At 41.6% G+C, this 26,970-nt stretch overlaps 2 protein-coding genes across 2 annotated transcripts in view; both read right to left on the bottom strand.

The window, feature by feature from the left end:
- ATF6 (activating transcription factor 6) overlaps window positions 1-26,970 on the bottom strand; it is a 201,545-nt gene that overhangs the window by 82,148 nt on the left and 92,427 nt on the right.
- On the bottom strand, window positions 1,086-4,579 carry LOC109276667 (proteasome activator complex subunit 3-like). Its single transcript, XM_053908936.1, has one exon. It carries the CDS (start codon window positions 4,435-4,437, stop codon window positions 3,697-3,699), a length of 741 nt encoding a protein of 246 aa, XP_053764911.1. The 5' UTR covers window positions 4,438-4,579; the 3' UTR covers window positions 1,086-3,696.

The following is a 26,970-nucleotide window of genomic DNA, read 5'->3' as shown; positions in this document are numbered from 1 at the left end:
TTTACAAAAGCGTTCCGGCTCCAATTTGGTTGGGTATAGTGTTAGAACAGGGAAATAATGCAAATACCAAAAATCCTTAACTATGGAGGACATGCATCTTTTGTTAGTAAAAGGCATGCCTGGGTATGAGAGACAATTTGTTTCAATCTGGCACAGGGTTTGGCAAAGCTTAGGAGTAAAAGGAACAAGCAAAATACGATGGCTATGTTGTGCACGGAACAGATACTTTTAAAACTTCTAACGTTTATTTTTGAGAGAGAGGGAGGGAGAGTACAAGCAGGGGAGGGGCTGAGAGAGAGGGAGACACAGAATTTGAAGCAGGCTCCAGGCTCCGAGCTGCCAGCACAGAGCCAGACGTGGGGCTCCAACTCACGAAACAGGAGATTATGACCTGAGCCGAAGTTGGATGCTTAACCGACTGAGCCACCCAAGCGCCCCTGGAACAGATCATTTAAACCTGAGAAGATGAACCATGCTTGAAAACTAAGTAAGTTTGGACGTCTCTTACATTGTCCATTACGTGCCTGTGTGCAATTAAATGCCTGCCAAACTGTTCCTGGCACTTTTGTGATTCAGATAGAATACCTTACAAGGGAAATAAAGAACTCACAAGGGGGAATGTCAAGTGCAGACAGAGGTTTTTCTATTAGGCCAGATCTTTTGTTGTTGTTGCTGTTTCAAGTCAGGTTTGAAAGACTCGGTCTTTTCAGAAGTTCAACAAAACAATGAATTTATTTTACCCCAGTATCATTTTTTTTTAGTTTATTTTGAAAATAAGAGTTTCTACTAAGCCAGTTTACAAATCTTTCTGATTTATATAGAATAGAAAAATATTCATATCCATCTTAATAAGAGTAGGCCCAAGTACGAGGTATGTTTTCTAGATGTAACTACAAATAAAATTTTATTTTCCTTTGAAGTTTATTTATTTTGAGAGAGAGAGAGAGAGAGAGAGGGAGGGAGGGAGGGAGGGAACAGGAGCAAGAGAGCAACAGGGGGAGGAGCACAGAGAGAGGGAGAGGCTCCAAGCAGGTTCCGAGCTGTCAGCACAGAGCCCGATGCAGGGCTCACCATCACGAGCCATGAGATCACGACCGGAGCTGAAGTTGGACACTTCACAGACTGAGCCACCCAGGCACCCCTATAAATAAAATTTTAAAAACCAAAGGTGATTGCAACAGAATTCTACGTCGCTAACTCACTTTCCTCATGGAGAAATATCGTCTCTTTACTCACTCAGGTGAAACAGAGAAGGAAAATGAAAAAGCAAAAGAAATGCCAAGAATCATTCGGCACTTCCTAGAGAGACACTGACACCAACCTCGGGAAAACATAATGCGTATCCCTACCATGTTAGAAAAAACAAAAAATCTGCCCACCATAATGTGGTATAGTTCAAACTCGGAAACATTTCTATTTTTAAAAATATGCAAACGAAAACATCTCCGCTTTACATCTTAAATAATTCTTGCTGATAAAGAGGAAATGTTTTTCTAACAGCCTGTAGAGTCAAGTCTGTCCGTAAAGGTTCATGCTGGTTTTCACTCCTGGCAACGAAAACACATTGAAGAGAAACTCCTGAAGAAAAAGCCTCATTCAAAAGTGATTTCGTTCATTAAATAGGGAAAGGGGGAGACGGAACATTAGGATCAATCAAAAGAAGACATGAAATTATTCATGTTTTCACCCTTATCCATAAACAAGTTCAGAAGGTAATTGCATTTGTGGCAAGAACTATACCCTCACAAAGATATTACTAAAAAAGGGGAAAAGACAGAATTACAAATAAGTTTAATTTTTTTACTTTTTGAGAGAGAGAGAGAGAGAGAGGGAGAGACAGTGCAAGCAGGGGAGGGGCAGAGAGAGAGGAAGACACAGAATCCAAAGCAGGCTCCAGGCTCTGAGCTGTCAGCACAGAACCTGACCCGGGGCTCGAACTTGTAACTGTGAGATCATGACCTGAGCCGAAGCCAGACGCTTCACTGACTGAGCCACCCCAGGCGCCCCTAAGAGATGTTTCAAAATAGGCACCAGACTCTTTTATATGGTCACCTTGTTTCAGAGGATCTTATGTAGAAAAGAAATTGCAATGGGAAATACATTTTCACCTCTCACAAAAAATGTTTTAATCCCTCATAATTTTCCCACCAAAAGCTCATTTGAGAAATAATTTATCGCATGAAAGTACTACTATAAAATACTTTAAAAGACCAAGGTCATAACTTACATACGTATATAGTTTCAAAACATTATGAGGATTCAGGGTACAAGTAGCTGAACGGGAAAAAGAGAGGAAGCTATCCACCGGGCACAGAGATGATCTCATTCCTGTATATAAAAAGGCATCAAAAAGCACTCTGCTCATGCTTTTTCCCAATGGTATTTCTGAGCGATGAAGATCCTCAGATTAATATTAATACTAAAAAGCTGACTAAAGTACCTTTACTATCAGAAAACATGAAATTCGGAACAAAAACCACTAGGGAGAGAGGATCCCTCGCATCAAAAGAAAGAAGTTCTCTGTAATGCATGAGGTGACTCAAGAGTGTAATAATCTACTGCAACTGAAATCTGGAAATGTGGGGCTTGAAAAATACCAACAGTATAGATCACCAGGGAAAAGACAATGGTTTCCTCTCAACCAGACCCCAAAAGCAGGAGGTAAACACCCAAAGTTACGTTTTAGAGTCTTTGGATTTAAATAACGATCCACATCCTTTGAGATGGAAATTCGAATGAGCCGCCCTAAGAGATATCTCAAGAGGTGGGAGGGGAAACAGAGATGAAATTCAACGGAGGAAGAAAAAAAAAAAAAAAGCAAATGCGATACAAAGCTTAAAGGATCCAACAGGAACTTCTGAGGCAAGGAACACACAGAAGAAATCCTAAACTGTGTGAAAGAAAACTGGAAGACGTGGAGATGGTAGAAGGTCGTGCAAGGAAGCAGCATGCACAGATCCCTCTTCGCTCTAAGGGAAGTGTGGATGTGCATTTCTTCAGAACACTAACGATCTAAGACTCTGTATCTGCTCATTTTTCGTACACGTCAGAGCTGGAAAATCTCGAGCGTGGGGGGTCCAACCGAGGAGGAGGGAAACCCTATGCCACTGAAGACTACATTCTGATAAGCACGCTGAGTCCATCGCAAAATGTTAAAACCAAGTTTTATTTCAATCTGCCAAACTGGAGACATACGGTGACCTCGACACATCTCTGTAAACTCCTTTCCTTGCAAACAAACAAAAAAAAAAAGACGATGGTGACGAAAGGAGCGTTTCTGAGGTTTGAACAAAGTAACACATAGCAGAACCTCAGGAAGAGCTTCATTCAACTTTCTTTTAAACACTAAGGTTTTTCTTGGAGTAACCCCTCAAACCATTCAATGTCAGCAATGCCATAAAAGAGAAACCCTGGCCCACATTCGTCTACGAAGCTGTTTTTAAAAACGGCAGTCCTTTTCCTTGGCCAACCCTGCCACCTTCTACCAGATGGCTTGTCCCCATCCTCTCAGCGAAAGAAAAAGCAAATAAAAACTACACCGGATGTATCCAGTGGGAGGATAAGCTGAACGAAACCGTCACTGAACGGTCGGGCACGTTTCCAGTCGGTCCATCACCTACAGTGTCATTCTAACCCCCTTCCGCTGCCCGAACAGCTCGGCCACCCCCTGAAGGAAAGAGGGGTGGGGGCAGGTCCTCAGTAGAGGTTGTCCGTGTTGGTGCTCCGAGGGGTCTTGATCTTCTCGATGTTTTTGACGATCACATCATGCAGGGTGGCGTACTGGTTCCGCACGTGCAGCAGGATCTGGCGCACGCTCAGGTACTCGTTTTCGTCCACCTCGGCTACCGTGCGGCGATAATCTTCCACCTGGGGGTACTTCACGATCTTGGACACCAGCTTGGCCCTGGTGTTGTAGTAGGTGGAGAAGCGGCGCAGATAGGAGGCTGCCGTGCTCTCCACGGTCCACAGCTGGTCCACGGTGTCCTCCTGGATGGACACTCCGAAGTTGTTGCCGTCCTCCACCTTCGGGATGAGCAGCTGCACCCACATGCGCACCGTGTTGCATTTCTCCCTCAGCAGCTCGACCTCGGGTTTCACCCGCTCGATCAGCTCCACCAGATGCTGGTTGCTCCGCAGCAGCTGTCCCTCGCCGCCCGGCAGTGCCGGCACTTTGACCGAGGGCTGGGTCTGCGGAGGCGGCGGGTCCCGGTTGGGCCCGTCCCCCGCGGTGTCGGGGGCGGCGGGGGGCTCCGGGGCCGGCACCGAACGGATTCTGGACAGGTCTTGCAGGCGCAGCTCCCGGACCCGACTATCCAGCTCCGACAGCTTCTGAGGGAAGAAGGTGGACACCAGATCCTCGGCCTCCTGCGCGATGCGGGCCCGAAACGAATCCACTTTCCCCCGCACGTCCTGCTCCAGCTTCAGCGGGGAAGCCATGACGTCCAGGGGCGTCGAGCGTCGGGGCGGCGGCCACTACCCGGGCTCCCCCCGCGGCCGGCGGGCCGGCCTTGGGCTTCCGCCGCCACGGCCAACTCCCAACAGACCATGCCCAGCCACGCCGGAAGTGACGTCCCGGACTCCCGGCGGCGCGGCCCGGCCCGCGGTGGGTGGGGAGGGGAGGGAACCACGTGCCGACCGCGCCCTCCGGACAACGCCCCAGCCAGGCGGCCCTGGCACCTGTGTGCGTGCAGTGGGGGTCGGGGGGGGGGGGGGGGGGCTGCGGATCTAGTTCCCGGAGCAGTCCCCCACCCCCACCCCCACCCCCACCCCCATCCCCCGCCTCTCGGCCGGAAGCCTGCGCAGGAAAGACGGTTCCAAAGAACATCGGTAAACTTGAGCACTGTGAGGACCAAGCAGACAAGTCGATGTACTTTATACATAGGGGCTCAAGGAGATCCACGATCGCTCTACTTGTTTTACTTTCATTTTCCTGAAATACTTTCCTTTTGTTCTTTGCAACACCATAGTGCATACCTTTGATTTTATACTGAAATTATTAAAGTTTAGATCAAAAAAGGATTATTCTAAAGATGTTATAAGTTCTGAACGTAACCGTCACCTCAGTTGAACTGCAAACGTCCTCAGGGCATAGGCCAAGTCTTAATTTGTCTCCGCTGCATGTGGCACAATGCCTGGTGTGGAGCAGGTGCTCAATACCCGTCTGATGAAATAACCTTGAATTAGTAAGATTTTAGCAAACCATGACTTCACAAGATCTAGAACAAACAAGTATCAACAAGACATGTTACAGGTTGGTCTCCGCAGCAAGCGGACAGAGATTGTTTCCAGGAAATTTACTAGGGACTGTTCTTAACCAAAGGACCCCTGGAAAGGAAGAGCTACAGCAGAGGGAGAAGCTGATGAAATCTCTAAGCCTCAGCTGACCCCATGGGGAAGGGGAAAGCCCCTTCACAGTTGTCCAAAGTTGAGGACAAGGCAATTCCTGAAGCGGGCTGTTTGGAAAGAAATTCCTTAGCTCTGAGGCACGAACTGGGGAGTGCCTCAAAGCTCCAAGAACACATGTACCACAGTGAGATAACTAGACTAACAAACCAGCGATTTCACTTGTATTCAAGTCAACTGTGTTCAGCCCCAATTAGGGGATGAAATTTCTGTGTTTCGATCATTTCAGGTCTTGGAATGTGACAAAGGTGTGGTAGAGGGAATTATATTTTCGACGATGTGTGTATGGGGATAAAGGCGTATACATATTGTGGTGTGTATGGGGTGGGTATTGGGGAACTACTGGTAAGCTGGATCTTCAGGTACGAGGGAAAGTGGCAGGAAACGAGGCAGGAGGGTAAGCAAGGACCAGCTCCTAGAGGCAGGGCCCTGTTTGCCATGATTAAGGAACTTGGATTTAATAAAAAGCCAGTGAAGGGCAGGGAAAACACAAACACACACACATACACATACACAGATGGAGGACTTCAGTGGTCGAGGTGGATCTGAAGAGGAGAATAAAGAGAGACTGCTGATAGAATCCAAAGCATGCCTCAAAGTGATGGCAATGGGGCTGGAGAGAAGAATATAGAGTTTTAGGAAGTACAATTAATAGTACATGGTGATAGTTCTGGATATGAAGAGATGAGAAAAGGCAGAATTCAATACTCATTTTTTCTTTCTGTGGTTAAAGGAAGAATTTCTATTTATACCTACATTAAACCTCTCCTAAGAGATAACTTGGATATACATATATTTTTACACATGCAAATTTACATTCAAGTTAATGGGAATTTAGATAGAGCGATCAAACGGAAAAGGAAAAACCAATCTTGAAACATGACCACAGCTTTCCCACATCTTGATTTTCTTCGTAAGTTTGGCTATAACAGATTACAAGAGAGCTACTATAGAAATTCTCTTTAATTGAAAAATATCCTCAGTGCTATATATGGTTTACCAAATGGTTACTCTTTTTTTCTTATTCCAAATTTTTATTTAAATTCTAGTTAGTTAACATTTAGTGTAATACTGGTTTCTGGAGTACAATTTAGTGATTCATCACTTAAGTAAAACACCCAGTGCTCATCACAACAAGCGTCTTCCTTAATACCCATTACCCACTTAGCCCATCCCACTTCCTCCTCCCTCCATCAACCTTCAGTTAGTTCTCTATCATTAAGAGTCTCTTACGGTTTGCTTCCCTCTTTTTTTGCCCCTTCAAATATGTTCATCTGTTTTGCGTCCCAGATTCCACATATGAGTGAAATCATACGGTATTTGTCTTTCTCTGGTGGACTTGTTTTGCTTAGCATAATACACTCTAGCTCCATCCACATCATTCCCACTGGCGGTATTTCACTCTTATTGACGGCTGAGTGATATTCCACTGTATATACCACATCTTCTTTATCCATTCATCAGTTGATGGACACCTGGGCTCTTTACAAAGTTTGGCTATTGCTGATAGTACTGGTACAGACATCGGGTTGCACTGTCCCTTCAAATCAGTATTTTTGTATCCTTTGGGTAAATATCTAGTAGTACAACTGCTGGATCGTAGGGCAGTTTGGTTACTCTTTTTTCAAAGAGAAAATATTTCTAGTTGCTCTTTTAGATAACGGAGGACTTTTTATATTATGGCACTGACTAATGCTGCCATTTATATGAAATTATTTTCTTTAGTTGTCTGATGACAGGATATAAAATCCTTGGGGAGGGGGCTCAGCTGCTCTTTTTTCTGGCGTGGTGTAAGAATTGTATTCATTCACAACGTTTCTTGTCCTTGTTAATGAAAGCAACAGTTGGTAGGAAAATGACAGCTCCTAATGCTGCCTTCCCCACTGACCATCAGCAACCAGCAGTTGTTTTTAAAAATTATTTAATGCACTTGCATGCCATGATTCCACCCGTGAAATGGACACCGAGTGCTAACAGGTGGAAGAAAGCCATGAACAGCTGTGTAGTGTTGTCTTGTTCAGGCTTCTCCTTTCTCCACAGCCCAGCAGGGTTCAGCACGTACGGATGCCGAGACTGACACACCACTCTTCTTTCAGTAATACCTACAGATTTACGGATTGATTTATCCTTTAAATGTCCCCCAGCTCCGAAACTAAGCCTGTAAAGAAAGGATTCTGTGGTCCTATGTATGAGTTCCATTTAGCGAATTAGTCTAAGCAACTATTGTGTCAACTCTTGGATATAAATGTAACTTCGAGGGGCGCCCGGGTGGCTCAGTCGGTCAAGCGGCTGACTTCGGCTCAAGTCGTGATCTCGCCGTTTTTGAGTTCGGGCCCCGTGTTGGGCTCTGTGCTGACAGCTGGGAGCCTGGAGCCTGCTTCAGATTCTGTATCTCCCTCTCTCTCTCTGTTCCTCCACCGCTCACACTTGTGCTCAATAATAAACATTAAAAAAAAAAAAAAAATCTAAATAAATAAATAAATGTAACTTGGAGATACAGATTGGAATTTAATCCTTCAAAATACTTATTTCCTCACAGCTTTCTGTCAATAGAAGTTAGGAGAAGTATAATCAATGGGGCTAAACCTAGATAATCATAAGATTCTGATGAGCCCTTATGTTGATGAAATTCTTCATCTCTAGATTGCAATGGACCTTAAGTTATCTAGACCAAAGGGCTTCGTTCAAAACTTATCGGTACCCCCTAGTGAGCATAAAATGCTTCGTTTTCCAATGTAGTCAGTGAGAACGCTGCCAGAGTCACTTTCTAGGTTGACAAATGCCTCCCTTCCCCTTCTCATTCTTCCTCCTAGTCTGCAGCAAGCAAAGGTACAGAAATAAACAGTGTAGAAGCACCTGCTGCCATGGCCTCTGGTCGGTCGTCACTGCCAATTCAACATCTCCAGGATCTGTCTCCAGGTCTAACCTGTGCACACCTTTATGCAAAGAGGAGTGGCAAAACGGCACTGTGGTTAAGGCTGTGCCATCACCCTGCCACGTTCCAACCCCGGCTTTGCTACTTACCAGCCATGTGACCCTGCTCGGTTATTTTACCTCTCTCTGCTGCATTCTCTTCATCTATAAAATGAGCATTACAATAATAGCTATGTCATAAAAGTTGTTTTGAGGATCTAGTTAATAAAGAGTTCGGCACAGTGCCTTGAACGTGGTACGTGCTCAGTAAATGTTAGCTATTATTAAAGGAGAGGCATCGACATTCCAACATCTCCCTTCACCCTCTGGAATGGAGAACTGTGAATTCTATACAAACAAATCAAGGTATACTTTTCTTGTTCACGGTCTTGTTATTTATCAGTGATGACTCACTGTATTACAGAGTTGGATGTAAGCAATTAAAAAAAAAAAAAAACTTGCTTGAGTTTCTTAGAATCCGTATCACAGAGGGCGTCAGTGAAGTAAGTGCAAACGTTACTAGCTACCTTGGCTGAAAAGTACATTTCTCAGCAGAACCCTTTCTGTAATTGCCATGTCTTTATCACATTTGTATTTTCTCTTACAAATGACATAATTGGTATAATTTGGAAACACTGACGTCTACTATCAAGAATCTCTAAGATCATGGATTCTAACCAAAATCTATTAACCTCTGGGTCCCAGATGCCTGACTTTTTTAAATGATTTGGCCAATGACTCTCTACCCAAGGCACTGATGGCTCCCTTGTTTTCAAAACCCCTGTTCTGGATGAACAATGAACCCTCTAGTTCTGCATTTCACATATTGTGGTCCATCAGTTCCCTGTAATTATTTGTGTGAATTCACGGTGATGATAAAACAATCGATGTAAGCATATTCTGGGGTGATATTATAACCGCCATGCAATCTGGGGGCCAATAATTCTATTTTTTATGATTATAATGCCACCAAGTACCATTATTTTATTTTCATTTTTAAAGGTTTGTTGGATTATTTATTTTTTGAGAGAGACAGAAAGCACAAGCAGGGGAGGGACAGAGAGAGAAGAAGAGAGAGAGAATCCCAAGTAGGCTCCATGCTGTCAGCACAGAGCCCAACTTGGGTCTCAATCTCAAAAACTGTGAGATCATGACTGAGCCAAAATCAAGAGTTGGATGCTTAACCAGGGGCACCCGACGGCTCAGTCGGTGAAGCATCCTACTCTTGGTTTTGGCTCAGGTCATGATCTTGCGGTTCGTGAGTTCGAGCTCCACATCGGGGTCCGTGCAGACAGTGTGGACCCTGCTTGGGATTCTCTCCCTCCTGCTCTCTCTGCCTCTCCCCTGCTCTCTTTCTCTCTCAAAATAAATAAAAACAATTTTTTTCAATAACAAAAGATTTGGATGCTTAACCGGCTGAGCCCCCCAGGCGCCCCCAGTACCAGTACCACTACCTTAATTGATCAGAGAGAAAAGCCTATTAGGTATGGTTATCTTTGTTTCCCCTTCTCCCAAACAACTGTTAATCAGATGGAGCAAAGGTTTCCTCAGTGGGTCAGAGAGAGAAAACTGGAGGGAGAATTCGCTTCTCAGAGAGTACTCGATAGTGAGAAAACGTCTAAGTAAAAATGCAAGGAACCTGCACCGTGAGAGCTGGCATCACGCTCACTTGTCAGGCATGACTAGTTCCCACCAACATGATCTTTTACGTAAATTCATGTTGTTGGTGTTAATTTTATTCTCTTTGTAATTTTATTTCTATTTAATTTACGCAATTACTTTGGCTTTATAGCTATAAATCTAGAAGTTTAAGATGCTTTGAGAACTTAATGTTTGTATATGCTTAAAACGATGTCTAATAATGGAGAATTTCTTCTTTAAAGAAATTACTTCCTTTAAAAGTACAAACCCTCTTGTAACATCTGGTACAAACAACTGCAGTCACCTTCTTAAAATGTGTGTCTGGCCGCATTTCCATCTTCTACAGGGTACGGACCAGATTCGTTAGGCATGGCCCACAAGTTCCTCCACGAATGGACCCTGCCATCTTTTATTTCCCAGAAGCTACTCTCCATTTCAACAGAGGCTCTCTCCTACGTCCTCTACACTTACGTATTCACCTCTCTGTGTGTGAACGCCACATTGCCTCCTCCTCCTCCCGCTCTACCCTACTCGTTCCCCCTTCTAGAATCAACTCAAGGGGTGTTCGGTGAAGAAACCTACCCAGGTACCACCCCCTCCTTCCTCGGTGAGGTTAGTGTTCTGGGCACAAGTTACATAGTGTAGTAATATCTACCTCATAAAGCTGCCGAGAAGGTTAAATGAAACAACTTACCTCAAACAGCTAGGACACTAAATGCTCCAGAAACAGTAGTTCTGTTTGTAATCTCAAGAGTATTCTGCATGTATCTCTTTCACAGTTCCTATCACAGTGTTGTCATTCTAGATTTACAAGTCACTTGTCTCCACTATGATAACCTCTTGGAGGACAAGGATTTTAGCTTATTCATTTTTATACAGTCTATGGTAGCACAGTGTCTGCTAAAAGCAAGTGTTCAATGAACATTTACTGAATGAATAAATGAATTAATGAAGCAAAATAGGATAAAACTTATCCGACGGGACCTGGCTAGCAGAAGTCATGGGACTCTCGAGCAGCTCATCTTTCTCTTTTTTTTCCTCCCTGGAAAGTTGCTCAAGTGTGCAACATCCATCCTGGGAGTCCTTGCTGCCATCTTCTGGGCTGGGCTCTTCAGGGATTTAGACAGGAAAGGTAGGACACAGATTTCTGTCTCCCACCAACAGGATGCCGAGTTTGACATTCTGCTTCTGACTGTGGTAACAGACCAGAAATCTTGGAGTCACAGGATTGCTGAGTCCTACACAATCACCCTCGCTTAACTACCTGGAGCTGCTCTGTAGGAGAGTAGTTACGCAGTGGTACGTGTTTATGCAAAACGAACATATTGGGGAGCAGCAGAGAGGTACACACAAGGAATAAGGGTGATGCTGGCTCTGACTCATGCTCCTACTGTTTATTTATAGCTTCTTATTAGTATGAGATTTGTTTTATTTGGCAAGAGTACAAGATTTCAACGGACTGAGAGAGGAAGATGTAAGAAAATGCCTAAGCGTAAAACTTCTACAGCTGAATAATAATCTGTAACTCGGTGCTGTGTCAACAGGCTCCCGAGGGGCTGGTGCAAGCTGAAACCACTCCAGAATCACAGATTTCATGAGCTGCAGACTTTACTGCGAAAAGTATAGTAGTGGTTAACTCAAGATTTTATTCCTCCATAGACACTTCCATTTATAAATGCTAAATTCACTAGGTGAGGCTACGTTTTTTTTATACAAAATATGTACAATGAGTTTTTAATTTCTCTAATTTCCACCAGCAGCGATGGTCAAAAATCAAAATTTTTAATTTAACAACATATGCCGAAGATTTTATACGCTTCAACCTGAAAACAAAAGTACTTTCTCAATGTTCATTTAAAAGTATGCTCTGTCCTCTGACCCTGATTTTCCTTCTTGGCATTTCCCACAAACTGACATTCGTTTTACATATTTGTGTATTTGTCGCTAGAACATAAAAGTGAGGGCTTTGTTTTATCACTGGATTCTTTAGAATGAGAACAGCCTGGAATATAATGGCTACTCAATAAACATTTTGTTGGATGAATAAGGATAAAATGGTTCAATCTCTTAATAATTCTTTGAGGACAGCTGCATTTGGAAGAGTGTTTTTTTTTTTTTTAATTATGAAAGTAAAGCAATTAATCAAATAGTCACACTTCGCATGAATAAAAGCTTTCTGGATAATAAACTCAATTTTTTTTTTTAAGTTTATTTATTTGAGAGAGAGAGTGTGTGCATACACGCATGTGTGGGAGGGAAGGGGCAGAGAGAGAGGAAGAGAGAGAATCCCAAGCAGCTTCTGTCAGTCCAACACAGGGCTCGAATTCACAAACTGAGATCATGACCTAAGCCAAAATCAAGAGTCAGATACTTAACTGACTGAGCTACCCAGACGCCTAAAATCAATTCTTAAAAGATTTGAAGAAAGAAATCTTTTATGCTCTAAGGGTATCTTACATTCATCTTTCTCTTAAAGAGCAACGAAAGAGGCACGACTGGGTTTTTAGAAATTTGGATTTGGTATTTATCACTACCATTCACCTTCTTAAAATAGAACTGTTTGTTTCAAAATGAAATTACGAACTGCATTTTGATAGATGGAAAGTATGCCTTCCTAGCTTTATATGTTAAAGTCAGGTCAACTACCCAGAACTACAGTAAAATCTCAAAAATACAAATAAAACAATGGAGTGTGGACTTGTTTTTAGTTCTATTAACTTTTTGCTTAAGAACACTATATTCTTCCTCGGGGCACCTGGGTGGCTCAGTCGGTTAAGCGCCCGACTTCAGCTCCGGTCACGATCTCACGGTCCGTGAGTTCGAGCCCCACGTCGGGCTCTGGGCTGATGGCTCAGAGCCTGGAGCCTGCTTCCGATTCTGTGTCTCCCTCTCTCTCTGCCCCTCCCCCATTTATGCTCTGTCTCTCTCTGTCTCAAAAATAAATAAATGTTAAAAAAAAAAAAAAGAACACTATATTCTTCCTAATCTAAACTGAACACAAACTTGGTAAAATAATCCTAGGAGGAGAACAGCTTTCAAATAATTAGCGATCATCGAGGCACAGAAATTAGATTGACCGTATCTTTCTGTATGGTGCACTATTATAAATAACTAGATATTTTACTAAAAAAGAAGATAAACTGTATAACTTAAAAAGCTGACCCCCAAACCTCAGACTTCAGTGAAGCTGTTATATCAGAATAGACTTGAGCTATTTTAAAATCTGAATTCAAGTTCTTTCATCAGTCATTTTTTAATATGTTTAATAACCTATAGATTTCTTTTAAAAAAAGATTTTATTTTTAAGCAATCTCTATACCCAGCATGGGGCTCGAACTTATAACCCTAAGATCACGAATCACATGCTCTACCGAGTCAACCAGGTACCCCTAAATTATGGACTTCTATTATATATAATAATGTAAGGTAATAGGCTTCATCTAAAAATGAGAAAGAACCATAACTTTGTACAATGACATTTCTTAATAATTACCAAACCTGTGCTGATATAACTGTTTTGAAGTCTATGTTGGGGTCCCTGGGTGGCTCAGTCAGTTGAGCGTCTGACTTCGGCTCAGGTTCACAGTTCCTGAGTTCGAGCCCTGCATCGGGCTCTGTGCTGACAGCTCAGAGCCCGGAGCCTGCTTCACGTTCTGTGTCTCCCTGTCTCTCTGCCCCTTCCCCGCTCATGCTCTGTCTTTCTCTCAAAAATAAAACGGAAAAAACATATATTAAAAAATTAAAATCTATGTATGATAGTATTTATTTCATTAACACTTGTAAGAAAACAATAAAGACTGGCTTCGTGCTACACATGAAAATAATGTTTATTATATCCTCTGGATGAACTCATGACATACCACGTGGCTCTCTGATATCAACAGGGAAAGGTCAGGTTAAAGACTACATAGTTTCTTTTCAATTATCAGCTGATGTCACTAAATGCATCAAAACAAATGCGACACAGTCAATCTGAATAAACACTAAAGATAGGAGAGTGGGTTATATCCCTCCCCCATCACATGAGAATCTGGTGAAATGGGAAGACAACAGAAAGAGGGATCAAAGGAAGCCAATCTCTCACACGCTTTCTAGGCAGGGCAGAGCTTGGAGGGAAACCAGGTTAAGAGGTGGGTGGAAAGCCTGTTTGAGGTTATGGCTGATCCTGCTAATAACCTTCTCCCTGGGGGTGGGAGCCCAGGAAGAGGGAGACCCCTCTGTAGGGTCCCCAGGTGATCTTTCCTCTCCACCCCTGCATGAGGCAGATGCAAGCCGCCTGCTGACCCCCACCCCCCACCCCCCACCCCCACCCCTCGAGGAATGGCCCTGCCTGGGAATGCCCGCCACACACACCCACCCTCTCCTTTTTTTCTAGTCAAACTCTGTTCACTCCTTGGCCTGCATCCCTCCCTCCTCTCTAAATCTTTACTTCTGATTTCTATTTCATGGAATCTGGGACTAAAGTTAAACTACAACAACGCCACCAATACCAAGTCTTGCAAGAAATAATACGAAGAAACTTGATAAAAAATATTAATTAAAAAGTAAAAAAAAAAAGTAAAAGAACAGAAAACCTGGTGTCTGCTGTCACTCGGTTTTCTGTATGTCATCGAAGTCTCGAGTTTCTGCAGACATTATGTGAAATGAACATTGAATTAGCATCAATACAGGAAATATTTAAAAGAACTCTAAAATCACTTTTTAAAGGCTAGTGTAACAGATTATAGACTACTGAGGAAGATTCTGGGTATATCCGTGTTTGGAAAGCCCTTCCTTTCAAATTTATGATTCCCTTTCCCCCCCAAAAGTGACAAAGGGTAGGTCTAAACTATCGAAATCAAACCTTCATAGACCTAGTTAGAAAATGAATGGTAATGTAAAAGCCACTGTAAAATCTTGCATATTTCATTCTTTGCAAAGATGCCAATTAGGTTCTGTCTGTTGATGGATGTTAAGGAAAAACAGCATCAAAATGAATCTCTATGGTGAGCTGAAGTTGGGAGGGATCATGGATGATTTGCTACATCTAATGGAAAACATTCTCCCCTTGCCATCCATTTATAGGTTCTTCCAACTGTGGCCATATGTTTCAAAGGTCAGTCCCCCTAATGACAGACACATCACATACTGAACACCTACTATGTGTGACGTACTGTGCTAGTACTTGATTTATTATTTCATTTAAACTTATTAGCCTAGGAAAAAGTAACTATTAATATTACTATACTAGAGATAAGGACCCTGAGGCTCTGAAAAGTCTTTCCTGATAGTCTTTGAGTCTGCCTGCAGTAAAACAGTGCTGGTTGAAATCCAAATTCATCGGACCCCAAAGCCCAGGCCTCATGACTGCCTACAAAACAAATGCTCTATCAGTCCTCCAAAAGTTTTCCCAACTAAACTAAAAAGTAATGACTCCCCCAAAAGTTATTTTCTCCATTAAACTAAAAAGTAGTGACTCATTGGAAAAAAAAAAAAAAAAAGTAATGACTTAGTAAAAAGACTTTTTTTTCTTATTTCTGAATAAGGCCGCACAATGTTACAGGATGAATGAACTACCTGTATACCCTGTGCTATTTTTCTATTTAAGCCAATGTCTAAAATGTGTGTCTACACATATTCGAATGTACGATATATATATACATTTTTTTTTTTAAAGATTAATTCTAGGGCCTAATTCTGCAGCTCTCTTTAAATGAAGGGAAAAAAGTACTAGCAGATTAGACAAAAAGTAACAGTTCTTCTAAGAACTTTAATTTTAGTTCCTCTTTCACTTACTTTCTGTGTATTTCCTACTGCTGTGATATATATGTGCACATGTTATGTGTTTATTTCATCTGGTCTCCAGAATCTTGGTTTGGCAATATCTTCCGCTACCCATTACACTTTTGCTATAATTATCTACAGTATATGTTATGTTTCCAAAGAGTATAAATAACATTTCATTGGTTAAGTATAAAGACTGGAAATTTGAGGGTGAGGAAGTTCAATCACAGGATACTGTTTTAAGAAGTTCCAGCAAAGTGTACAACCTAACAAGACTTAAGTTAAGGCTAACACAAAGAAAACTGACAGCCTGGTACATAACCTTTTAAGCCTGGCTTTGGTCTAGTTCTCTTTTTAAAAGCTACTGGATGAAAGCCTAGCACTGACTATCACACGACACTGGATGCCATGTATAAAAAATGAACTTTGATTCATCCCCGCACCATTTACAAAAATTAACTCAATATGGATCACAGACCTACGTGAAAACCTAAAACTGTAAAACTTTTACAAGAAAACATGAGAAAATCTTTGTGACTTCGGGTTATATAAAGATTTCTCACAACAACAAAAACTATCCATAAAAGAAAAAGCTGATAAATTGGACTTCCTCAAAATTAAGAATTTCCACTCTTTGAAAAACACCGATAAGAAATTGAGAAGTCAAGGGGCACCTGGGTGACTCCGTCGGTTGAGCATCCGACTTCGGCTCAGGTCATGATGTCACGGTTTGTGAGCGGGAGCCCCGCGTCGCGCTCTGTGCCGACGGCTCAGAGCCTGGAGCCTGCTTCAGATTCTGTGTCTCCCTCTCTCTCTGCCCTCCCCCACACACGCTCTTGTCTCTCTCGGTCTCTCAAAAATAAATGTTAAAAATAAAAAAAAAAAGAATTTAAGAAATTGAGAAGTCGAGCAAGAGATTGGGAGAAAATGTATCCAACTCACATATCTGATAAAGAACTTCTATCTAAGAATATACAAAGAACTTTCAAACCAATTACAAGAGAACAAACAACTCGATTGAAAATGGGCAAAAGATACGAAGACACTTCACCAAGAGTCTGTGGATGCCAAACACGTATGGGAAAAGAAGGTTGAAATTATTAGTCATCAGGGAAATGCCAATGAAAACCACGCCATATGACTGCACACCTACCAGAAAGGCTACAGGGAAAGAGACTGGCCACACCCAGCGCTGGTGAGGACGTACAGGTACTGCACGCTCCTTACTTCTGAGAACATAAAGTGGTACAACCGCTCTGGAAAACAGTTTGGCCGTTTCTTAAAAAGCCAAGTACACATCTACCATGTAACCCAACCAGTCTATTTCTAGGTATTTACACAAGAGAAATGAGAGCATCTACCCCTACAAAGATCTGTACATAAACATTCAGGGGAGCTTTGTCTATAGGATCCGAAAATGGAGGGTGAATGGGGGTAAGCAATTGTGTTCTCTGCCTTCGATGGAATACTAAGCAACAGAGGAATGAACTACCAATAAAGTAACAAGGTGGATGAATCTCAAAATAATTACACTGGAAGGAAAAAATACATAATGTGTGATTCCTTCATATCAAATCATTTTTTACGAACATGTATTTTTAAATTTATTTTTACCTTGGTTTTGGTTTTGTTTGAGAACGATAAAGACGACATGCCAAATGAAAACAAAAGAACACTGCTAACGCTGCATCTACAAATTCCTGGAAATGTTCTAGCTTCCAACAGCTGGAACTAGAGAAAGGTGTGAGGGGAAAGAAGCAGGAGAAGGAAAGGAGGGATGGCGATTTGTCACAAAACCTCAAAGTGCTAACGACAGTCAGAAATTCAAAGATGCCTGATGATATTAGCAGAAAGAAAACGAGCCATTACATAAAGATGTAACAATACGGTTGTGACTATCATGCTTCTAGGAATATTTGTGTTACCATGACCTATGATGTCATAACTTTAGGTAAAGTATCTCAGAGCAGTTCTGTCTCAGCTTAGTGGTAAGTCTCTGGGAAGACTTCCTTGTATCTGACTGTATTCTAAGTACTGGTCTCTTTTTTTTTTTTTTTAATGTTTACTAATTTGTTTTTGAGAGACAGAGAGTGAGCAGGGGAGGGGCAGAGAGACGGGGAGACAGGGAGAATCCCAAGCGGGCTCCACGCCGTCTGCACAGAGCCCAATGCAGGCCTCAAACTCACGAACTGTGAGATCATGACCAGAGCCAACACAAGAGTCAGACGCTTACCCAACTGAGCCACCCAGGCGCTCCCGGTCTTTCAATTCTTTAGATTAGAAAGTCCTTGAGTACAAGGCCTGTGTCTTATTAATCAACTGTAACCCCATACTTGGCACCTTCTTGCAAAAATATCACTTATGCTGCAAATTGGCACCCCACCACGGCCTGACAATCCTGCCATTTCTCTGGCACGCACGAGACAATCACAACATACTTCAGGGGGAAAACAGAAACCCTCAGAGGTGTCCTCTCTTACCTTCCTGGAACCAAACCTCCTACCTATGAACCTGTCCGGCCCCTACTGCAAGAGGATGAAGATCCTACCTTCTGGCAAAGGGCAATCTTTCTACTTGTAACAGGAATTCGACCTTTCATTCCTTGTCAATGACCTCATTACCTCTCCCATAATACCGCTCCCTTCCTACCGACTCGTTCATTCTCTACAAATTTGCATTGTTGGGGAGCCCCAGAGGTTCAGTCGGTTGAGCATCCAACTCTTGATTTTGGCTCAGGTCATGATCCCAGGGTCGTAGAAGTGAGCCCCATGTCGGGCTCTGCTGAGTGTGGAGCCTGCTTAAGATTCTCTCTCTGTCTCTCTCCCCCACTCCTGCTCTCTCTCTAAAGTGAAAAAACAAAAAAATTTAAGTTGTTATTTTGAGATAAAAAAATCCCTGTTCTCTGTTCCCTTTTATAGCCAATGCTATTAAAATAGTCATGGTGCCCTCATTTCCTTACTGCCTGATCCACTGTTAATCTAACCTTCATTTCCATGTTGTCACTACAGGGCTCTTGTCAAGGACAAGCCAATGACTTTCATGTTGCCACAGCCAGTGGCTCTTCACCTCCATCTTACCTGACCCCTCAGTGATATTCAAGTCAACCACTACTGCCCCCTGGAAAACATCTCCTCTCCCGGCTTTCCTTCTCCTCTGCTGGCTGTTCCACTTCAGCCTGGTTTGTTAGCTTAATCTTCTCCAATGGGATCTCTCACTCAGGCCTGGACCTCCTTCTCCCTCTACGTTCTCTTCCTAGATGAGGACAGCACGCTCATGGATTTAAATACCTCTAAACAGTCAATTCCTAAATTCAACTTCTCAGCTCAGAGTTCTCCCCTCCCCAAGTATCAAATTCACAGAGCCAATCTAACATGTCCCCTTGAAATGTCTCACAGACATTTCAAACTTACATGTGTCCAAAAAGAACTCTTAAAATTCACACCTATCCTGCTCTACCCCAAACCTTTTTCATCTCAGTAAATGGTACCACTATCTACTTGGTCACTCAAGCTAGAAATATGAACATATCCAGTATGTCTCCAATTCCCACTGAATCTACCTACAGAATGTATTTAGAACCCATTCATCACAACACTGCCATCATCGTATCGACTGGACAGCTGAGAAAGCCTTCTGATTGGTCTCTGTGCTTCTAACATGTCTCCCTCTAACCCACTGCCCAGACGACAACTGAAGTCACCCTGCAAACTCTATCATTCATGTCACTCGGTTACTTACATCCCTTCGTTGGCCCTCAGGATAAAACCGAGCTCACAAGTTCTTGCATGACCTGGCTCCTTCCAATCCCTCCAGCCTCATTTTCATTACTCAGCCTACCTTCACCTCATTCGCTAGGTCTTCCGCCACACTGGTTTTCTTTCAGTACCTCAAATCAGGCTCTCTCCCGCCTTGTACAGGTGCTCTTTTCTCTGCCTGGAATCCCAGCCTCACTGTCCGTTAAATGTCACCTCTTAAGAGAGCATCCTTGATCCAGTCTTCAGTAGACCTCCCTGTTAATCTCTGATCCCACTGTTTGTTTTCTGCATAAATCTTACTGTCTTTGTATTGTATTTGTCAATTATTTTACAAATTTTTCTGTCTACTTTTTCGGTTTTCTAGTCAGTCCCATCAAGTAGAATACAAACTGCAGGAGCACAGAGGCAGATTTATCACTGGAACACTTGCCCCCAGCATTTCATCATCATACTCATTAAATTGTTTCTGGAAAAAAAAAAAAAGTTCCCTGGGTGCATGAAAAAATGAATCTTAAGATAAATATATAAGCCTTATGATCTAGTAGCAGACTAAAGGAGAAAGTCCTGAAAACATACTAATCTGGAGTTTAGTTACATGGATGCAACTTACCATCTAGATACAAGCAAGAAAGTCTATTTTGTTGTTTTGTAATAGTATTTACATTTTTTTGAAAACTTCTAAATTTTACAAGAAACTCTTATTCTTAAATTTAATATTTCCTAATATCTGCAACATGTTTTTCTCCTATTTAAGGTTGAATAATTGGCTTAAAAATGGGAGATTAGAAGACTTGCTTCCTTACCCCACAACTGTACTGTCTGTATCTAAGATGCTGAAAAAGGTAAAACTGACACTTTAGAGAATTCTGTGACTCACGGAAAGGCGGAATCCACTCCAAAGAACCTGGTCGAAACTGTTAATAAGAAATGACCATATGTTGAAAGCTATCTTTCTCTTGTACTATAGGTGTTAATAATTTATCTTACTGTCTCTGATGCAAGAAAACATTTCAAATGTTATGGTGTCAGCTAAGTTACGGTGTCATTCTGAGACCAATCACTTAGAAAAAGGACTTGAATATTTTAAACAAAGATGTGATGAATTCTTTAAAAATTAAAATGTTACAGCTTTTCCTTCTAGAAATGAAAAGACCACCGAAACATCTTGCATGTTACGCTATAACGCACTGGCTACGGAAGCACACACAATGGCTGAGAAACTAATAAAATCTTGGATAGCTGACCCTGCTCAGTGCCTGCTGGATGAAAGATCAGGAAAAGAAATCACCGCCTTGCTACTTTCTTATCTTATAGTAACTCGTCAAATTAAAGATTTCGCTGCAAATATGAAGACTAAGTTAATATTTCCACCACAGAATTGTGCTCGTTTTGCCCATAAAAGAATCTACAGACTAACGTTTTGTTTATATCCGATCAACTGCAGCTCCAAGCAGTCAGCAACAAGGATCTTTCAAGTGAATGCTTGGCAACAAACATAAACAGGACTAAAATACTTAGTGATGAGTAACTTTCTTGAATCTCATCATCCACCCTGATGGTGCAAAGGCACTGCGGGTGCCTTACCAACGCAGTGGGACCCAACTGTGTTAGAGTCCACTGTGTTAGTTCTCACCCCATGTTCGGGCACACACACACACACACACACACACACACACACACACACACAAAATCAGTTCAAATGAAGGATATCCTTGATAAAAAATAAAAATTATTAATTAAATCTTGACCTCTGATTAGATTCTTGGTATTCTGTGTAACAAACAGGAAATACACATAGAGCACTTCTGGTGCCTCACAAAGTATTATGATTGTCTAGAGGAAAATCACTTCTGTATTGACTTGTGAGCTGTATAAGCCACTGCCTTAATGGAACACCAGGTTTACTTAAAAGAATATCATATAGACAAACTGTAGTTATTTAGACGTGGATATCTGATAGACATTTACTTGAAAATAAATTAAAGGAACCTGACACTTGAAGGAAAACAACTGACAGTATTTCTGACAATGGTAAAATTTGAGCCTTTGAGCGAAAACTAGGATTTTGGAAAACTTGCATCTGCTACCATAACCTTGACAGCTTCCTGATACTTAAAGACTTTCCTGGTAAGATTTGTAAAGAATGTAGATTGTAGAGAATGTGATTTTTAAAATAATGTGTAATAAAACATGTGAACATTTGGAAGATCCGTATAACTCAGTGAGCCAAGATTCTCCAAATGACCAATGTGGGATGTTACAAAACCATGCATGGTGAAAGATCCAAAATGCAAATAAACGAAGGGATTTTAATGTACCTGAGTACTCGAATTAAAAGCTCACAGATTTGGCTTCTACACCGCAACTAACCTTTAAGAAACGATCTCTCGTTGAATGGTGTCGTATCAAAGAAGAATATGCACAACTATCCGAGAGGTTTTAAAAAGATTCCCTCCTTATCCAACTACATTATCTATGTGAGGCTAGGTTTTCTTTACAGATTTCAACCAAAAAGAAATGATTAATGTGGAAGCAGATACATGAATCCAGCTGGGTTCTAGTAAGCCATCGACTGAAGAGATCCATAACAATGGAAAACCATGCCACTCTTCTCACTCACGTTTCTTTGCATTTTGGAAAATATAAAGGAGTTACGAAACCAGAAAGCTGGAGGAACACTGGCCTACATCAAACTAAGGATCTCCAGTTTCTTATATCTCAGGTGGGTCTTAAGGCCTGATGGCAAAATGGAAGACTGAAAGGTCAGGGTCAAACACATAGAAAATGAGTACACATCTGATCGAATAAATGTGTGCCTGCATAGCTCTGACTTGGATTTTCTTCATTTCAAAGTCAAGGAAAAATTGTTTTTTGACTATCTATCATTCTCGTTAGCTCACACTGCTTGTACCTCCACCAGAATGGATACTGAAAAGCCACTAATTCAAAGCACATTTTACAGGGAGAAGGCAACCAGTGTCTTTAAGAGACTTCAAAGTAAATATCTGACACCCCTCCAAGGCAGACCCCTTCTTAATAGAATAAGCTATTGAATTCCTATTCAGTAACAAACGGAATCAGAAGAGAGATAGCTATAGAACTTAAACTGGATAACAGAGGCCTGTTTATTCGGTAGGATATATTTTAGTTTTATCTTCAAAATTTATTTCTAGGCGTATCATGATCAAACGTAGATGACTGTAAAATTATCCCCGACACGGTTTATGGAAGATTTAACAATTCAAGTTGACAAGCTTTTCTTGAATACCTTCCATATTCAAAATAAACGCTCCGCAGGGACTAAAATGCTAACATCGTCCCATCCTTCTAGGACACCACGGGCATACAGTATAGATGAGCCTCCATCAATATGGAGCTTATTCAGTCCGTGGCTTATGAATTTTGGAGCTTAAAATGACACCACGGTCTGGTTGGCGTCCTAACTGAAAAATCATCTCTCTCCGTGTACTACCGACATCAACTCTGAAATACAAGAGGATCCTCCTGAGTGGATAGCTTCCCTCATGCATAATGGTAACTAGCCTTGGCATCTGAATTCATTACTTTTCAGAGACTGGTTTTCAGATTCACCATGAGACGCAGATGGCCCTGATAAAAACGGTCAAGAAGCTGGTCTATCACAAATTCTCTATCAGGTTGTGGTGGTGGTATAAACTAGACTATGGTGTCAAGTTGGTGGATGGTATCCAGTCTGTTGGTGTGTTCAATCAGTATCTGCAATATGCCTGCTGCTCTGGTGGAGACTAGGGATAGAGTGATGACTAAGACAGAGACAGTTCTTGCCCTCAGGGTGCTTAGGGCCAGGCAGAGGAAATACACATGAAGCAAACAATCACATCATCATTTAGTTAGACATATTCCACACTCCTGGTCTCAACTAATCATCCATCCTGTTGACTTCCAATGTGATTCCCATACTAGGAGTTGGAAAACTCCTCAAAGCCTACTCCTAATAGGCTCTTCATAGATTAGCATCAATGCCTTAAAATAAATATCACGCTACTGCTAGCCTTAGGATTTTTCAGCAAAAACCAACTAAGTGTCAGTGTTCAAATTTGCTGATGGTGTTAAAGTTAAACAAATCAGAGTCCAAAATGAACAAATCACCACATATGGGGGAGGGGAGGAAATGACACGAGTGTTTCAGACCTTAATCCTGAGTCAGATCGTAAATCATCAACTTTTCCTAACCATAATAATTGCTTCCTCCATAATTAAGATTGTGACATCATCAAAAAACTTACACCAAACTTTGTTTAGACATAAAATGATTTAACAGCCTACGTTGCTAGTTTTCTGGCTTTATAGGAGGAAAAAAATCCTAGACCATCTATGTATAAATTAAATTAGAAAGAGTTCTATCAAGCTTTATATTTTTAAAACTCTTGGCCATTATTTTAAAAATGCCTCTTTATTTAAGATTTAAAAGACTTGATGCCTCAAGGAATACTTGAAATATGATTTTATTTTTTAAAAATCTGGTTTTAATTCCATACTCTTTTTTTTTGTAGTCCCACTGCAAATAAACAAACAAGAATTGTTCTTCAACTTTCTCCATGCTCTGCTTTAAACACAAAAGCATTAAGATGAGGAACGAACAATGACTTGCTTATTTTCTTTTAAAACAGCTGTCAAGAATAAAACATATGCTCCTTCTTACATTCAATATATATAAATTAACCACAACAGTCTGCATTTGCCGTATATTTTACCTTTATCCTTATCCTTAAACAAAGGCACGCACGCACGCACACACACATGCACATACACATGCACACACACACACATGCACACACACACACATGCACACACACACGCACACACACACACAGCGCGCCCTTAGCTCTCTTTAACCATATCCAGGCCGTCCACCTTCCCTTAAATGCCAAGTTTACCAAACCCACCGCTTTATTTCCTTCACATTCTCTCCTACTGCCTCTGGATTCCGTTCTGAATCTGTTCTACCACAACTGTAATCTCAAATCACCAATGACTTCCATGTTTATACAGAACAAATGGACTTTTCTCATGTCTCATTGTCAGCGAGCTCTGTAAGACCCGATACTGTTGACCACCTTCTTTTCGAACTCTTCTTCCTCAACCTCCATGTTTTAAAATCAAATAAACAAGTCAGTTTTCTCACTTCATCTGTGGTATACTATTCCAATTCTCCTTCTCCATCTCTAATCTTTTCTCTGTGTTCCCCTGCTACCTGCTGTTCCTCCTACACTATTACTTTACATAGCATGTGGCTTGGTTTTCCATTGGGCTTTGTCTTGCATCTTGTTCTCTTTGGAAAATTAACCTGAAGCAACTCAGTGTATGTTATGAACACAGAGATCCATGGAATTGAATTCCAAATTGAATACTTTGAAAGAAAAGACATTTGGATATATAAAGGTTCTAGAAAGGCAATATAGGGAAATGATCATAAACACAGACTGTGGAGCCAGACTTTCTTGGTTAAACTTGACTCTGTCACTTCCAGACTATGTCATACTAGACACCTGAGTAACCCCGCTGTGCCTCAAGTTCCCCATCTGCAACATGAGCGTAATAACTGTACTTACCTCACAGGGATATTGTGAAGATTGAAGGCAGGCACATTATAGGCACTATGAAAGTGATTATTAGACAAATTATAAGACCAGCAGCTATTAAAAACTCAACCTCGGGGCGCCTGGGTGCCTCAGTCGGTTGGGCATCTGACTTCAGCTCAGGTCATGATCTCGTGGTCCGTGAGTTCGAGCCCCGTGTCGGGCTCTGTGCTGACAGCTCAGAGCCTGGAGCCTGTTTCAGATTCTGTGTCTCCCTCTCTCTCTGACCTTCCCCCATTCATGCTCTGTCTCTCTCTGTCTCAAAAATGAATAAACGTTAAAAAAAAAAAAATTTAAAAATTCAACCTCATTAATTTATGGGCCCACCTCGTAACTCGACATTTTGTTGTTTTTGTGATAGGTGTTTTCTAAAACCCTTAAAACATACTAACTCCACTAGACTGAATCACTTTAGCTACGTCAAAAACAAACGTAATACCGGGGCACCTGGGTGGCTCGGTTGAGCGGCCGACTTCACCTCAGGTCATGATCTTGCAGTTCGTGAGTTCGAGCCCCGCGTCAGGCTCTGTGCTGACAGCTCAGAGCCTGGAGCTTGCTTTGGATTCTGTGTCTCCCTCTCTCTGCCCCTTCCCCGCTCATGCTCTGTCTCTGTCTCTCAAAGATGAATAAACATGAAAAACAATCAAACAAACATAATACCACAGATTTCTAAGAGGACGGTGTTCACACACACACACACACACACACACACACACACACACACACACAAGAATACTATAGATTTCTAGAGCTACAAACCTACTCCATCATTCTACAGATAAAGAAACTGAAGAAAGGAGACAAGCGATTTGTCCAAAGTCACAGAGCAAATAGTGAGAGGGAGAATCAGGGCTGGAATGCAGGTCTCTAAAGTATGCATCAACATATTACTGAAAAAACGTTTTTTTTTTCCCTCATCTACTCATGATGTGAAGAAATACCTTTCTTAGAATGCAGTTTTGTCTTCAGGAAATATTCCCTCATTATGAAAAATCTGAAATTTGATGAGAAGGAAACTATCAAAATTTCAAGCTATCTATTACTAAACACCACCTTTCTTCAAGGTAACTTTAGAAGGCTTGCAGAAAGGACTTTATTCTATGGTTAAAAGTCCACCCACATCACAGCAGATTATGTATTTTTAAAGTTGTCATTGCTATTTGAATTACAAAAGTAGTTTTAAACATTCAGTGAGAAAGATTTCCTCTTTTGTTTCTGCAAACTCCACCTCTACTAATCTTTTGAACAGTAGGATATAAAAAGGTTAAAGGGCACAAATAAACAGTGATTTGAGCAGCCAACATTTATTTAGGACTTGCTCTGCACAGTCTGGAGTGTGTTGCAACAGACCTTATAGAAAGAGAAAGCAGAATGAAAAGATTTTTATCCCTGCCCAGAAAAAGCATGCAACCTAAAAAGGGAGATTAAAAAGTGCACATGAAAAACATGTTATAGGGGCGCCTGGGTGGCTCAGTCAGTTAAGCGGCCGACTTTGGCTCGGGTCATGATCTCGCGGTCCATGAGTTCGAGCCCCGTGTCGGGCTCTGTGCTGACAGCTCAGAGCCTGAAGCCTGTTTCAGATTCTGTGTCTCCCTCTCTCTGACCCTCCCCCGTTCATGCTTTGTCTCTCTCTGTCTCAAAAATAAATAAACGTTAAAAAAAAAAAAAATTAAAAAAAAAAAAAAAGAAAAACATGTTATAAAACAAAGACTTAAATAGAGCACACAAATAATGAACAGTTGGAAAACTGTCCTGATTCAGATGGATCTGCCTACCACCCTGAGAGTTTTGAAGACTTTAAATTATTTGTGGGAGCTCCTGGGTGGCTCAGTCAGTTGAGCGTCCAACTCTTGGTTTTGGCTCAGGTCATGATCTCA

Source organism: Panthera pardus, unplaced genomic scaffold, assembly GCF_024362965.1.
Source record: "Panthera pardus isolate Hobbes unplaced genomic scaffold, ASM2436296v1 HiC_scaffold_21, whole genome shotgun sequence".
Taxonomy (NCBI): Eukaryota; Metazoa; Chordata; class Mammalia; order Carnivora; family Felidae; genus Panthera; species Panthera pardus.
Note: the sequence above shows the minus strand (reverse complement) of the source record. Positions and strands in the feature narration are given on the sequence as shown.

Excerpts from the sequence above, each read along its gene's own strand:
- LOC109276667 (XM_053908936.1), bottom strand. The coding sequence starts at position 4,437 with ATGGCTTCCCCGCTGAAGCTGGAGCAGGACGTGCGGGGGAAAGTGGAT.